The sequence below is a fragment of the Pithys albifrons genome, chromosome 1 (genome assembly GCF_047495875.1).
Source record: "Pithys albifrons albifrons isolate INPA30051 chromosome 1, PitAlb_v1, whole genome shotgun sequence".
Taxonomy (NCBI): Eukaryota; Metazoa; Chordata; class Aves; order Passeriformes; family Thamnophilidae; genus Pithys; species Pithys albifrons.
In genome coordinates, this window is record NC_092458.1 from 108527430 (window position 1) to 108544672 (window position 17243).

General features: G+C 37.9%; 1 protein-coding gene across 2 annotated transcripts in view; it reads right to left on the minus strand.

Moving 5' to 3' along the window:
* The window catches only part of ROBO1 (roundabout guidance receptor 1), a 310605-nt gene that overhangs the window by 71580 nt on the left and 221782 nt on the right, over positions 1 to 17243 (minus strand). For both annotated transcript variants that reach the window (XM_071563468.1, XM_071563457.1), the window contains exons 4-6: positions 16302 to 16422; positions 12441 to 12579; positions 11074 to 11201 (exon numbers count right to left, since the gene is read on the minus strand). In XM_071563468.1, coding sequence (XP_071419569.1) covers positions 11074 to 11201; positions 12441 to 12579; positions 16302 to 16422 — 388 coding nt within the window. The remainder of the gene's footprint in view (positions 1 to 11073; positions 11202 to 12440; positions 12580 to 16301; positions 16423 to 17243) is intronic.

A 17243-nucleotide genomic window follows, 5' to 3' on the forward strand; every position in this document is an offset into this window, starting at 1 on the left:
TTTAAAATAAAATTGTATTTATTAATTTTTCTTTACAACTGATTCACATTCCCTCTTCTGTCTGAACACTGAAGACCTGTCAGGCTATCCTGGTTTTGGCTGGGATAGAGTTAATTTTCTTCTCAGTAGCTGGTGCAGTGCTGAGTTTTGGATTCAGTATGAGAATAATGTTAAAACACGCTGATGTTTTGGCTGTTGCTAAGCAGGGCTTACCCTAAGTCAAGGACTTCTTACTGTCTCATGCTCTGCCAGTGAGAAAGTTAATTAGAAGCAGGGAGGGAACATAACCTGAACTGCCCAAAGGGATATTCTATACCACAGAGCATCACACCCAGTGCATAAACTGTCAGGAGCTGGCTAGGAACTGCTGATTGCTGGTGAGCTGGTGATCAGCCAGCAAAAAACTGTATTGTGCATCACTTGTTATTTCTCACAACACTCTCTCTTTCATAAAAATTATTGTTATTATTGATGCAGGAAGGGTTTTTCATTGTCACATTTTATAGATTTTAGGAACACAGTAGTTGTAGCAAAAGTAGATCTAGTGTGTTAATATTTCTAGCAGCTTGAGTTTAATGTCTTTCTATCGCTACCCCTGTCCCAGAACAGTAAGCTCAAATTCCTCAGCTGTTTAGTCTTTTTTTTCCAAGACAGAAGGTTGAAGAATATCAAAAGGAGACATAAACACGGGGCAGAGTGACCCAGAAGTCAGAACACTGGAAGAACTCCTGAAGTCCAAAGAAGAGGAGGACTGATGAAGAGGAGGTCTCACCGACCCCAGACTCAAATCCTGAGGGGGTGGAACAGGGGTGGGACTGGGGCTGGGAAAAAGTTGAACTGGAGATGTGTAAAGAAATTATTGGATTAATCATATTATAAAAGCCACGGAAATTAGAGCTTGCCTGCCCGCCCACACATCGATGTATTCCTGGGTGAGCCTGGGTGCTCATTAAAAGCCACTGCCCTCTTATCTTATCTCCTACCAAAAATTGGCTTGGAGGTTTTCCTGCACTTTTCAGGCAACATTATTATTATCATCATCATCATCACCATCATCATCATTATTAGTATGAATATATTTTATTTTGTTTCTATTACTAAAGTGTTCTTATCTCAATCCAAAAATTTTGTTGCATTTTTTTTTGTGGTGAGGTTAGTTTTTGGTGGGGGGAGGTGGAGAGTCTTTTCTTCCTGATTCTTCTGCCTGTCCCACTTGGGGAAGGCGTGGAGGGAGCGAGTGAGGGGCTGTGTGGTACTTAGTTGTTGGCTGGGGTTAAATCATGACACACATGCTGGACAGTAACTTAGAAACAGGCTGGCTAGAGACTATGCCCTACACAAACAGTGCCACTCTTGGGTACCAGTGGGCTGCCAGCTGCACTTCTTCCTGTGCACTTATCCATCTGCACTCCACTCAGCAGCAACAAGACAGCTGCAGTCTGGAAACCTGGTACTCACATCCCCATGACGCTGACTCTGGCCATGCAGGGCAGAATATATTGTGTCATTGTCAGCACATGGCACATGCCTGGCTGGCTGGATTTAGCTAACGCCTCTTGACTTGAAACCCAGAGAAAGAGGGCAGGCGCCTGTGTGTACTCAGGAGAGCTCATGTGCTCTAAGAGAAAGTTGTCTGATGAGGAAAAAAGGCAAGTATTGCTCTTTGGTGTTGACAGTACAAATAAAGCCTTGAAAATGTAAGTGCATCTAGAGGTGCTGCACATGCCAGCGAGAGATACAGGCGAGGGTATGGCTTTAGAACACCCACCTAAACGTGTACGCCACAACATACGCAGCTCAACGTCATCAACTCCAGAAACAGGTTTAGAGATGAGCCTAAAGTACCATGGATTCAAAATCAGTGATTCTCCCTCCCGCAGCAAGAAAGAAGCTTTCTGTTCCCAGCTCCACAGCAGGAGCAACAAGCAATTTGTTTCAACAGCTTGTTGGTTTCATTATTGGCATTAAAATGTCTCTAAGCTTCTTTTCTCTCTTTGGCGGCTTAAACTCCACCCTGTGCTGCTAAACAGCACAAGATTTGTGCATTAACCAAATGTCCTACTTGGGTGCTATTCTTGTTTCAAGAGCAATCAAATGGCATCGACTACTTATGGATTTTTGGCCACTCTAAGATTTAGTTTAAGCTGAGGGGTGTTTCCCTCCTCAGCTCCGATGGGGCTGGGCAGTAAAATCTGTCTCTATCTCAGCTCTGTATCAGTCATGAAACTATATTATCTTAAAGCCTGATTCACAGAAGGGTAATGAATCTTCCCTTTAGAACATTTAAGAAGTCAAGATGAAAAGGGCTACATATGAGTATGTATGTTTGTCTATGTATGTATGGGAGGAACCTACTGCAAGAATTGGTGGGAAGAGAACAGTGTGTGAAATGTATTCACATGAGGTATTTTTGATTTGTAACTGATTTTGCTACTACTAAGTACAAAATAAGGTGGTTTACAATATCTCCCTCTGCAGGAGTCAATGAGGATTTCTATGATAAAAACCAAACTTGTGGAAATAGACTTTGCAATGTTATTTTAAAAGGTAGCACTTCTCAGGTTAATACATGTCGCAGGGCAGTTTAAAATGTGTATAAATCCAAAATATGGAGGGTAGAAGACAGAGAGAGGGAGAGAAGGATTTAAGATCTTCCAGAAGTTCCTCTCCTAGTCTCCCTTCCCCCTCCCTTACTCTGGATCCTCCTAAACCACACTATAAACCAAACATAATTTAGAAAGCACACTTATGACAAGTCCAATTCCATCTATTTAAAAACTAGAGTAATGCAGTAAACCGTGAAGTTCTGTTTCCCAGGCTTCTCTTTTCAGAAAAGAGTTGTCCTTCCCCTGTGTTTTACTGAGGTAGTTTTAGGCACTGCTGCAATTTAAGTAGTCGTGGCTACAAATATTTACACCAAAGCCTTTTAAAAGAGTGAAAAAAGCTGAATTTTAAATAAGCTGTGCAGAAGTACAAAAAGATTCTGAGAGCTGGATACTATTTGAAGAAATCTTAGGAGCTTGCAACTAAATTTTTTGACTTACAGTTAAAGATAGTAGAGCTGAAAAGGAAACGGAGTGGGATTTTTTTCCCAGCTGTTTATGATAGCACAGATTACTTCTTGGAAAGAAGAACCTGAAATCCATAGCAACCTTCTTATAAGAAGTTAAAGCTATTTGTGAGAAGTGGCCAAAGCCTCATGATCAATGGAAACCAAGCACACAGTAAAAATGGTAGGGTAATAAATCTCTACAGCGCAGTAACTCATGATCATTAAAAAATGTTGTTTTGGGCATGCAATACTCAGGGAGGAATACTGTCAACTGGAATAGATACTATTTCAAAAGGAATCTGGATTTCTTCTCACAGGGACACCATCCCTCCCACATAGAGACAACTTAAATCCACACTAATAGTAAAACTTACTTTTCCATAATGTTAACAGGAAGGTAAGTGTGACATATTAACAGATTTTAATTACAGGTAGAAAAATAACACAACATATAAGAATTCTGTGCAAGACAGATTATTCATCAGGTACCAGGAATTTTTACTGTCACGGAGGCAGAAATGGGAACAAGTTGCTTGAGGAAATAAACACAGTGTGCAAAAATAAAATTAAATTTAAAAATTCAGCGATGCTTAGCTTGATTTTTATACAGTGAACCAGTGGGTCACCTCTGCCAAAAAAAAGACAATGCTGTCAAAAACTGCTGGCAGTCTGAAACAGCTATGATGGCCTAGAGATACCAGCAAAGATGTTTGCAGTTTAGTGTTAGAGTAGGTTATACATTTGAGGAAAAAATCTGTAAAGTCCTGAGCACCAAGGAACTCTAAAGAAACAAGTACAAAAGAGGCCATCAGACCAAAGCAGAACTCTCAGGTGACCCAAGTATCAATGTGCAACCTTAACTGTGTCAAAAGAAACAGATGAGAGGAGATGCAAGTCCTAAATGGGCGCTCATAGACCATTGAAAGATGAATAGAGGACAGAATCCCCGTCAATGCTGCATTTAGAGAGCATAGAGCATTTATGAGAACAAGACAAGCAATCTTTCAGACAGCTTTGTTATTCTGTTTCTCAGTCCTGTCATCCTATTCCATACAGAAATGGGGGGAAAAAAATCACCCTAAACTTTGGGAATTAATGTGTGGTCATAGGGACAAGAGGACTATGTAGATACCTCCTGCAGAAAATAATGTGAGCATATTTGGCACATCGCGGTTTAACTGGAAGACGACATTTTTTTCTTGCACTGAAAGATTCTCATACCAAGCCTGTGAAGTGAGCTAGTTCACATGTAAAGACTGCAAGATACTTTATTACCAGTTCCTGAGTGTTATTCAGCACCTAACAATGAAGCATTTTAGTCTTCAAACAACAACACAATTCATAGTAACAAATGGTACTCCAAACAGCTTATCAAAACAATGTTGTAATACACTGTTACTGTAAGTCTACATTTTGAAATTTTTTTTTCTTAAGACCAAGTCAGAGACTATTTTACTGATGCATGGAAACTACCAAAAGACAAAGAACGTACTATAATCACTGTATAGTCTTTATGAAAATTATTTCCAGGCTATAAACAAGGCAAAAATAGTGTGTATTGCCTTTTTATGGATGATTAGCATATTTAATAAAGTCTATGTTTATTTCAGAATGAATGTATAGCAGAAGTATTTTTTATAGCACAACCAATTAAAATTATTATTCCTTGCACTCTCTTTAATTTTATCCATAAACCCAAAAATCTGCAAACTCAACAACTTGTAGTAAAATTCTATTTTCTCTGTTCCAGAGACAGAATTATTAAAATGTTATCTTTATAACAGCAGTCACAAATTAAAGTCTGCAGCAGTGAAACCTGATACAAAACCAATTGATTTTCCCCTAGCTGTGCAATTTAGGAAATTTCAGGCATTAGAAAACAGCCTTCAGATTTTGTTTGCTACTTTTTAATTGAGTACTGAAGTATACTACACAAACCTACTTGCTTCAGTTCTCTGCAGCAAGTGATTAAAATGCAGAATTTTTAAGAACTTTACAGTAAATAAACCCCTTCCAGCAGGAGAAAGCCTCTAGTTTCAACCTATTTTTGCAGAAACATTGCTCCTGATTATTTGGACTCCTTCTGTTCTACTTGTTCAGAAACATCTGTCTCAAGTCCTTGTTTCAGAGAACTAAATTGCAAGAAAGAATCTCAATTTTTTTAATATGTTATGTTCCTGTAAGCTATTGATGTCACTGTTTGTGAGACTATGTAAAAAAACAAACAAAAAAAAGAAACCGTAATTTAAAAACATCAAAACCATGGAGCAGTTACTTATTAAAATATTTTACATGGATTTGAAGCAATTATAATTAAAAAATATTTTGCTGAAATATTTACAGATTCCTTTTATCTGTATTTTAGAAATGATTCAGGAATTTAAGTGTTCATCACTTGCATCAGGAGGACAAGAACCTGCAAGGCACTAATCTCTTCTTCAGAGAGTTGTCTCAGTTCCTCTGAGTAACATTTAAGATTCTGTTCTTTCACCAGAAATCAGTGGCAGTCAAATTCCTCAGTTCCCTGATAGAAATCTGAGGTGTTGTCCTAGTTTACAGCAGTCATTAAGGGGGAAGTGGGTTCTTTAAGGTATACAAATCACAAGAGATGGTCTCCTTCATTCATCCTCCCAGAAGTTTATTAATTAAAAAAATCCCAAAGTTCATTGGACAATCACTATTCCTCCTTCCTCTTTCACAGGACTGAGGACATACTGTGGCTTAAAATGAGTTCTTTCAAAAGGTGAAGTACTGACTTAAAAAAAGTGACCATGCAGACAACTTTAGATTTAAATCCAAATCCTAACTTTTAAGTTCCAGTAGTTTAATTCCCACAATACTGTGAGGTGCTCACTGCAATGCATAATAACCACCCCATTCCTCAACAGCATTTCTGTAATCCCATAAAATTCTGCATTTTGTCTTTGTTGTTTTAATGTAGATAGTTCAGACGCCTATAAAGCAATTACATTTCCAGCCAGCTTACAATGTGTACCAGCAGCCTGATGTAGTGGAAACATTCATATGGTATCAGACAGATGAAAGACCAAATCCTATTCGTTTTCATTCCAGGAGGTATTCTCTGCATTTCCCAGAAGCCTTATCAACTAGATGTCTTTTACTGAGTGCCTTGAAGCTACTTTGCACAAAGAGGAGGTGAAAGGAGGAGGAAATTCCAGACCTGAAGCATGTGCCACCTTTTCAGATTAAAATTCCTTGTCAGTTGACTAGTATAGCAAAATCACAGCCAGAAGTCACTTATCAAAAGTTCCGCTCACTATCTACCTTGCAGACAAGCTCTGGTAATCCTAAAATTGCAGACATCATAATCTAAGAAGGCTTGGTATTAAGGATCACCACTGTAAAATACAGACTGGCCAGTGTAATTGCCATAGGAATTCTTTTTTCCTGCCAAACTGATAACACTGAATGTGTTTAGTGCCTTTGAAGGGTAACATTTACATTTTGCACTTCAGTCCCTGCTGCTGCAGGTTTAGGTGGACATTAGGCAGGGCACTGTAACAAGGATTGCACACTCCTCCAGAGACACCACCTGAGGAAGGAGAGCTAAGAACTCAAACATTGTTGCTCACTATCCACAGTCACCAACAGGCCCCTGTGTTGGTGAAATTCTTGTCAAGTCTTTAAGCCAGCTGACCTACTTGACCTGTTTCTCTCAACTCCTGCCAAGTACCATCTCCACTGTCACTGCTACAATGGTTCCTGGCCAGCTGCATAGTAGGACTTCCACTGAAGCTGTAACTTATACTTGTTTCAGAGAGAACAGCTTGTTTCACCATAAATTATAAATTTACTATAAAACTAGCTATTTAAAAAGCCTAATTAAGTATTGCCAATCGAAGCAAAGCAAATGGAAGCAGGTGAAAATATGTAAACTCTTTGGTTCTTAGATTTGTTTAAAAGCATTTTAATGGTTAAGTGTGGAATTTGCACCCTTGAAAAAGCCCTATTGCTATTTACACTAATAATAAAACTGCATCGAGGTGATTTGGTGTGTCTTAGGAACATACATAATAATGAACTATATAATATCACAATTTCTACAGTCCTGCTTCAAGGCATAGAATAAGCAAATCACATAATAGAAAGGTTGACAAAACATGAAAAGCATCTTGAATATATATAAAATACAATGCCATATAAATAAATAACTACATCTAACTTGCTTAGTACTAGAGCAATACAGAAACACACTGGTTCCAGAGATGGACTTTTGGCAATTGTTTCTCTTTTCTGGAGCACAGCAAGTAAAATATAATGTACTGGCAAATGTATTGTACTCTGGGCTGCTTCCTGGCATCTCATATTGACTTAGGTCTTTATTTAATAATTAATAATCTCCTGAACTAAATGCTTCCACATGTATTTAGCAATGTCCCTGGATGCCTCATAGATGTAATACATGTTGCTGCAAAATGAAAACAGGGGACTGAGTCTCTAATTTTAGGAAAATGCAAACAACATCAGGATTACATTTTCTCAACTATTTCATTCTCCAAGATGAAAGTAAGATAACTTTCAGGGATGGAAATGCTTCTAAGCTGCTACAGTAAAAGACTTAGTGAAAGGTTCAAACTTCTGTGTCAATACATAACTCCAAATTTGGTTTAAGAACATGACTGAAGTCACAGTAAGAATACAACATCTGTACTCCACATAGGAAACATTTATGATCCCCAAAGTTAGGAGTCAGTATAGAGGAAAGTAGTGATTCCAATAACCAGCATCTGTGATACTAGTGATGAGCAGGAAGAACATTAAAATGGAATTTATATTCCTTCCCCTCTTTTGTATTTTCTACAGTTAACAGTTTATTACATAGAAAGAGAAATGGGGGGGGATTGAACTATCCAAGCTGACAGTTCCTATTCCAGGGACACAATCTGGGCCCACTCACCACCCAGAGACAGAGCTGTGCAGTGTTCCCGAGACAGGGAGCCCTGCAGGGCTTGCACAATGCACTTGAACGTCTGCTACATCCAGCAGGGTCAGAGCTGGGCTGGGGGAAGCAATTCTGCCAGGGAGCCCTGTGTCGAGACACCAGGTTGGCTGTTGGTCTTGTAACATCAACACCTCCCTGACACCTGGGTATCTCAATTAGCCCTGGTGCTGCACGCTCCACCTTTTAATACTCTAGATAACCCTGCAGAGGGTAGAGCATAGACGGGTCAACCACAGTGCTTGAGGCTCAAAAAATGATGAGTACAGAAGGAGATATGTCCTTTTCTTAGCAGTGCTACCAACCCCAAGGCTGGAGCAGCATCCCCAAGAGCGCTGCTCACAGCCCTGTCTACTGCACACCACGTGTCAGTCAGTGCAGCACTTCCACTGTGCAGACACTTGACAGATGACAACTACCCCTTTCCTAACACTGACACATCTGGGGTCACCACTAACAACTCTCACATTCTTTCTTTGGCATATAATCTGGCATGAAAACACCACAGTTACTGAAGGGGAAAAAAAAGCCCAAAACAAAGCCCCATGAAAAAAACCCTAAGCCACATAATGCCAAAACCAAGCCCAACCCCCTCACTGCCCTTTGTTGAATTTAACAAGTTTGCACAGTGGTAGCTGTAACTTCTGGGGCTGTGATCTGCAACACAGCCCTCTGTTTACAAACGTATGTATGGCCAGACTTTGCGAAGGAAGATTTGGGAAGGGCTTTCCCCATGTGAGTGTGCCCTTGAACCTGCATAGTGGATTTTTTTTTTTCAGGTGAGGCACAGCGTGCACAGAACTGGCCCCACCGTTTAAGTCCTAAGGTCCATCTGCCATGGCTGAGTGAGCTTGGACAGTGACAGTGAAATCCTCGGGACTGTCACAGCACCCGGCACTAACCGGGGCTGACCCTGCTGAGCATCCAAGATCTGACAGGATAGGATGGCAGGGAGGCTTTGAACTGCCAGGAGACGGTCCCCACTGAGACTCGAACTTAGGACCTTGGGATTCAGAGTGCAGAGTGCTCTCCATTACACCACGGGACCACCCTTGTTAACAAATACATAACAAAAATACCCACATAAAAACAAATAAACAAACAAACCTCTATCTGGCACAGTAGAACACACACTTAGTAAACTCTTCAGGCAACAAATCATGTGACAATTATGGAAAGTGCAGAAAAGACTTGCCATTTACACTCCTTAAATCACCAGGAAAAAACCCCCAACAAAATCTTACAAAAAACCCCATGAAAAACCAAAACCTCACAGAGCTATGTGTCCACAAACAGTCAGAACAAAGTCAGTTTAGCATTGAAATAAGATCAGTCTACCTCTCTAGATGGAACATAGTCAAGAAGATGACCCTTTAGGAAAAAAAATAAGCATTTTAAACGAAGAGGAGGGGGAGAGGAGGGGAGAAGAGAAGATGGTGGAAAAAGAAGGATAAATGTGAAAAAATCTGAATGGCAAATACATTTTCTAGAGGAGCATTTTTTTAGTTCCCATAAAACTCAGTCTCTTGGATACGCTAATAAATGGATTTTGATCATAATTTACTACATTACCAGCTATAAATTGGCCTTACACATTACAGTTTCTCACATCAGTCCCTTCTACAAAGACATTAGTGCAGACAAATAGCTCAGGAGGTAATCCATTCACACTGGGAAACAAATTATCCCATAACAATATCCTCAGAGCAAAGCTCTTACAATGTAAATATCCACTGTGTAATACAAGTACTTAAAAAAATTGAATCTTGCTGAATCAGGACTTAGGCTACGATCATGTTCCTTAAAAACACCAGTTTATTATCAAAAAGATCTCATCCAGCCTCCAACATCTACATACCTAAGTCTTTTTGTACCTATTAGCACCATTGACCTAAATGGGATTATAAAAATGTGTTTGCTTATTATTTTGAAAGGGACTATGAAAGATTAGAGCTACCAAGAGCCTATTTCCCTAAATGTAACTGCTCAACCAGTCATAAAGCAAATTTCTTGATACTAACATTTTCCATAATTAACATTTGATGTAAGAAATGATCTTCAGAACAAATCACCATGTGCTTACTGCTCACATGTTCATCTTTTATTCTACATCACGAGCATAAGAGCTGGTTATTTTAGAAACATAAGGTATCAGATTTGATGTACAAACATCATGGTGACTAACAAAACAGAATCTCTCAAAACTCTTCGTTTTATGAGAACTTCAACAAAAGAATTCCTATTTTCCTAACAGAGAGACACCAAATGTTTCTGGTGGAAAAAGGCGAGCAGGTTAAGGACAAGACCTTTCCTATTACAGTAAATGTGTCAAAATAGAGGTCTGTTACCAAATAAAGTATTTTTAAGCCTATCCTTCCCTAGAACTCCATAATGACTAATTCCCACTGAACAGGGAAAAGGACAGAAGAACCATCAGTGCTTAGAAAAAAAGCACCAGGATGACATCATTGCCTGTCTGCTAGCCAGGAAAGGAAGAGAGGGATTATCTGAATAGTGAACATCTGGATTGTGTATATAAAGGCAATGAAGGATTTTATACATATTAGTTCACTGAGTTCCACTGAATTTTTATCTTACAAAGAGACAGTAGTGCCCCAATCCGCTTTTATAATGAAAAAAACAACAGGAATTCCAGTGGTCTGGGTTAGTGTATTAAAAATACACAAACAGATCTATCATTCACTGCTTATTTACTACATTTAATTGAAAAAATTGACTTCCTTCATTCTGTTGCGGTTTAAGATAAAAAGGTTCCAAGTGACATGATTCTGAACTTGAAGAACTGAAATTCAAAAAATCCCCACCCCAGTACTGCTTAGAAAAAAATTCTACATGTGAAGTGCTTCCATTTTCTCAGAATACAACTCAAGCCAAATTTTTCCTTTCACATATTTTTTACAACACAGCACAGAGTTCCTGCATTAGCTGCTACTCTAATAGCTGTGTATGGTCTCAGGCAGTTTGTGCACAGAAACTCTATAAAGCTGTTCAGCAAAAAAAATCAGCTTTATTCTAATACTTTCCAAAGAAACATTCTTACCTTGAACTGTTAAAGTTGCTGATGCTTCAGCTTTCCCAACCATATTTTCTGCAACACAAGTATATGATCCCATGTCTCCTGCCATAACCTTCCGGATTTTCAAGGTATGATCATCACGGATTTCGTATCTTTAAATACACATAGTAATAAACAATGAATAGGAATAATGGAACTTTTGTACAATTTCTGTAGAGAGTAAAGATATGGTGGGTTCATTTTCAAATATTCTTAGTGCTCTATTTCCCATAAGGTAAAAAGTATAAATACTTATAAATTGATAATTTAAAATAAAGTTTTAAGAACAAAATACATCTAAATATTGGAAAACCTTATTCTGATATTATTTGTAACGTGAATTAACTGGCAGCAGTAGAATTTCACCAGCATAATACAATTGCAAAGCCCTAGCACAGAACGTTTTTATTGCTGGAATTCTTTTAACAAGTAAATATAATAATAGTTATTATTCTCCCTACAATTTTTCCATTTGAATGAAAGACTTTTAATATGGTTGAAAAAAATGGTTCTCCAGCAGATCAGAATTACTTGAAAATCAAGATAAATCCAAATAATTTTTTTTAAGAACAATGAAGCCTTTTGCCACTTTTTCTCCTTTCATCACCTTTGTCTCTTTTTTTTTTATAAGAGTCAATGTGTTTCTCTTTATGGTAAGTACATTTTCTCTTTAAAATTATATAGTTTTATTAAAGCTATAGATTAGGTTAACAGGAAGTTGGATTTGGATGGCTGAAGTCAACTGCTAAAAAGGTTTCTTCTTTCAGTCCTTTTAAACTGATAATTAGGATTTCAAAGTAAGTAAACAAGTAATTATATCTCTCTATTTATCACAGAATGCATTTATTTGTAATAAGGTGTTTTACCTTTTTTTTTACTGAATTAAAGCAAAGACAGAAAAATAAGTTAAATGGAAACTTAGTAACAAAAACACATACAACCAAGGCAGCTTCCTACATTACCAGACTACATTTTACATCAATTGCAATTCCAATATATACTTCTTGATGCTGTAATCTACTTTTCTATTTGTTATACAATTTTTAAATCTTTTAGTAATCACAAAAGACTCTTCAGGTGAAGAATTAAACTATATTTGATATTACTGACTGAATTGGAGTATTTTTGCATTTGTCAGGTGTTAACATAATAAAAACTTGAGAAGAGGCTGTTCCTAAGTTTCAGCCTAAAGGGTATCTTTAAGTAGAGCACAATGTTAATTAGAAACATCTTATTAGATCAAGACAGGCCTTCTGTATTCAAGAAACAGAAATTTTAGCTATCGAATGTTGAATGGCCACATCATATACCAAGCTAGATGTCATTAACAAAGATAACTCCATGTACTGTACCTTGCTTTTGGTAATTCCCCATCATCTTTCCTCCATCTAACTGTAGGCACTGGGTCACCTCGTGCCTCACACTTAAACTCTGCACTGTCATCCACAGTTACTGCCAAATTACTCGGTCTCTTCACAAAAGATGGTCTCTCTAAAGGGAAAGGGAAAAAAAAAAGGATTAATCCAGCACTTCTGTGTTTGAATTGCAGTTTTCACCAAGCTGTGTCTGTGAACCTCAGCACAAGGCAGACAATCTCAACAGTGGCTCAGGACCCAACAGGGACTTCCTCACCTCTTACGTATCCTCACCACAGCTAATACAGCAAAAGGAAAACACAATCTAAACACACATCCATCCTCAGATAGAAAGCAGGCCTACTGCAAGGACTCAGGCAAACAACCACTCATCACTGCACTGCTTCAAAGAGACAGAAGGCACAAACCAAACATCATCTCACTGGAGGTTTTGACTCAATGGAGCCTCTAAATCTGAAGGCTAAGTGAGTTCCAGCACTCACTTATCTCTAGGAAGCACCAATAGCTCTAGGAAACTGCTTGCAGGTGTCAGCACCAGCAAGTGTTCAATCCAAGAACTTAGAAAGGCACCATTTCACTATCACACATAAAGTAAAGCAAGCCAAAAAAACCCTGAATGTCCTTTCTGTAGTTTTTATCCATAAAAATTGCTGTGATCCTTGACTTATACTGGAGAGCATGGATGATCCAAGTCCTGGCTCACCAGAGTCAGATTATTTGCTGCATAACCTAAGACTTTCTGAAACAAACTGGGATGGACCTCAGTACCAACTGTGCTTTTCTGGCACCCCAGAGGTTAGCTGCAAAGGCATCAGTACACTTTTCTCCCTGTAACAGGGTTCAGAGTTTTATAATGCTGGGCTATTCATAGTTTCATAGTTCCACACGAGGCTGCAGTGTAGTGAGGTTTGCACACTCACAAGGAAGACAAAGTTTTTAAACAATTTCTGGGATACTCTAGGAATGATTGCCCATCTAGAAATGCAGCATTAGATGACAACAGCATGTCCATAAAAGAACTGGGAAGGTTTAAGAGGAGAGTGCAGGGAAGGTTTAACAGGAGAGTACTTGGCAGATTCCTTTGCCTAAGGCAGATGACCTTTTTGCCTATAAACCTGAGAAAGCTCTGAGGGAGTTGAGAAGGCAGTTGCATGTTTTGATGTGTAGGTATTAAAGATATAAATATCATCTCCCTGGAACTGGAAGGGTCTGAATCCACTGGCACCATCGGGAAGTGTGAATACCCCAAAATACACCACAAAATTTCTCACAGGAGTACAAAAGCACCAGACAGAAGGATAAAGAGACAACCCCATCACGTCTCACATTTGTGTTTGAAAATGGCATTTCTAAATATTACTCTGACTTAGCAGATAAAGATATAGAGATTGAGTATTATAAAAACTTAGTGAGTGGTTCAAAAAGGACTGAAGTGGAAATTTGAACTGAACAAAACACTATTATAAAAGCTTCTTTTATTCTTGAGGATGTCTAGACCAGCTGGACACTTGTGTTGTAGAAAACTTAACTTTGCTGGCAATGCTAGGAAATAATGTTAAATGAAATAGCAAGTTGATCTTTAAGCTGTCAGTTCTAGGCTGGGTTCATATACAAGGCATGAGAAATAAAACAGAGATCTACGGACATGAATGTAGCTGTGAATTAAAAAGATACAAATATAGACAATCCCCCCTGCCCTGCCCCTTTTCTTGTAGGTGCAGAAAAAACGAAATCTGAATGCAAGAAAAGAACATTCCGGATTAAACCTCAGGGTAAGAATAGCTTGGATAAGAATATGCAACTTAATTATGCAGGAGAAAAAGGACTGATCTGGTAAGTCCAGGACTGCTGCCCGAATGCAAAACCCACAAGAGGCACATTGTTCTCCAGATCAGTTTCCTAGAGGAAGACTAATGGACTTCCATGAGTTTTTGTCTGCCCATTCATAACACTCTTATTCAAATGCAGAAACGGATAAGGGAAATCAGCACTGATTTAAGTATCTATCTTTGTCACACAACTATTTGGTACATACAAGGAGAGCTTAGCAAGGATCACTTTGAAACTTTCTAATATTACAGTTTCTGGCACACAATCCTCCCTCTGATCTAAACCAGAGACCTAAAAGCAAAAGTTCAACTTCTAAATAACCAAACCCCATAAATAGCAGATTTATGTAGAAAGATTTTAATATATGAAGTCAGCATATTTCTCATGCTTTTTCATGCATATCCATGTCTGAGTTGAAAGAAGAAGGTGTTATTAAAGATTTCTAGACACAGACTGGTAAGATATTCAAAGCTTTACTACCCTGTTTGAAAACAAAACCTCACTAGTTTTGCCAGGCTGAATATCAGAAATATGTTTGAAGGGAACATAAGATGAAGCAAATAGTCCATGCCACAATTCTCTGGTTGGTAGTAGAGTATGACTGGTACAGTTAAATAGGAGCCTGGTGCTGGGACTACACTCATGAGACTACAGCTTATTTTCAATTTAAGAATTCGCTTGAAAGTCCTGAAAGTCTATTTGACGTCAAACTTCCTCCAAAATTACTTCAAAGGTCTTATAAAACAACCCAAAACAAACCCAAAGCAGTGCAGTGGATCACAGAAATTCTTCCTTAGCTTCTAACAGGTTACACACTACTATTTGCTGGGTATTCAGTTTGAACATCTTTAAGATGACATACAAACTCATTTTTATTCTGGAAATTCCTGTTTCACATAGAACTCTCAACAGGTCTTCAAGCTGCCTGAGTCCTAACTCTACCAAGCAGCGAAAACACATAGAAGTGCCAAAGACTGACAAGACAGCTCTTAAATATAGATTAAAAATACCCACAAAACCAAAAAGCAACAGACAAACAAAACCCAAACCCAACAAACAACAAAAATTCACAGAAACACAGAATATGTCAAGTTGGTACTGTGACTACTGCCCTGGGGAGCCTGTTCCAGTGCCCAGCCACCCTCTGGGTGAAGAACCTTTTTCTAATATCCAACCTACACCTCCCCTGACACAACTTCAGGCCATTTCCTCACATCCTGAAACATAACAACAAAAAAGAGCTAGGACTAATACTACTGCAGCAGTACTGTGATGGAAACCAGTGTGCTGTGAACCATGGTTTGGATATTCTCATCCTGTGGTGATAAAACACCTATTTTTTTTCAGAAACGATTTTGCTAATTCTAGCTGCCCCTACTTCAAAGTGAAATGGGACATATTTTGAGTGAAAACTAACAAAGGTGTATCTAAAATGAGCATGAGGGAGTTCTGCCATGCTGAAGAAATTCTGAGACTGCATTTGGAGCTTCCTTTCTGCAACAGCAGTGAAAAATATAATTTTCAGCTAAGCTCAGTTATCTTAAATTAAAACATGCTCGGAGGAACCATCATTAGGATCACTTGAGTAAGTAGATCTGTCATAGCCTTATAACTCCCAGAACACACAACCGTAAAGGAAAGAATAATTATTTAAAATAAAAACGTAGAATAATTCTGAGTTTCTTCAGCAAGATGAAAAATTTAAGCCTCTGCTTCTTAACATTGTTCCTTTTTGTTTTGCTATTATTTTACAATACCGATCCAGTCAGTGAATACTGGAATTATTTCCAGTTTGAGAACTAAGTACGAAAACATCTTCTGAGAGCAAAAATAGTGCCAAGTGGACTGGAGAGCCACTGCCTGCCTCCTGTGTGCTAAAACACAACTGTGACTAAAAACATTTTCAAAATTATCAATAGATGAGAATGATCCTTAATAAAAGGTTAACTAGGAAAAAGGAAAGTTGGACATTTTCTTCAACAAAAGTCTTGAAGGAGGAATTCTTACCTAAAACAGTGAGCTCCGCAACTTCACTTTCCCGTTCTCCAACCATATTTGTTCCAACACAAACATATTTTCCAGCATCATTCTTTCTTGTGTATGTGATCATAAGCTTTCCTCCTCTGATCTAGGACAAATCAAGGATAATAAAAATACCTTAATATGAATTAGTGATTTAATAACATTAACTTGAAAAATATTTTGTTATAGCGAATAAAACAAAACAAACCAGCAATAATTTTCTAAATCATACAAAAAAGTAAAAAAAAACCCAAAAAACCAAACAAAAAACAATTAGCCCAACTTCCTTTTCTTTACACAAAGAGTCTGTCTCGTAGTTTTGTATTTATATACATATATACACACACACACACACATATATATATATATATATTTTCATATTTCATATTTGGACTCCCATTACTCTTTTTTTTTCATTCTGCATAATGTAATACTGGCTGTTCAACAGCCTGTTTAATGCTTGTTGGCCAGAAAACCTACAATTCCTTCCTATGTACTGATACAATCAGGTGGAGAGTAAAAATTAGTACTAGACATAAATCTCATCTTCACATCAAGTGCTGCAATTACTTTTTCTTGACAAGAAATATTTGTGTGCTATCCTAATGCTGGTTGTGCTCATTATTATTCATGAATTTTGTGTTTGTTTTGGTTTTCATTTCTTAAGGAAGTGAAGGAAATTCTTTATTTTTTAGTTCTTCACCTTTAAATAAGTAATTTTAAAAGCTGATAAGCAGATGGGCCAAAGCAATTAAATTCATACTGGGAAATAAATAGCATTCTGCTCTTAAATTTGGATTCAGGATTTTTTGAAGATAATGGAATTCAAATAACCTCCAAATCAGAAAACATACTTACTCCCTTTGTGATTCAGAATCTTATTATGTTATATAAAAATACATATTAAATGCATATGGAAATATCTGA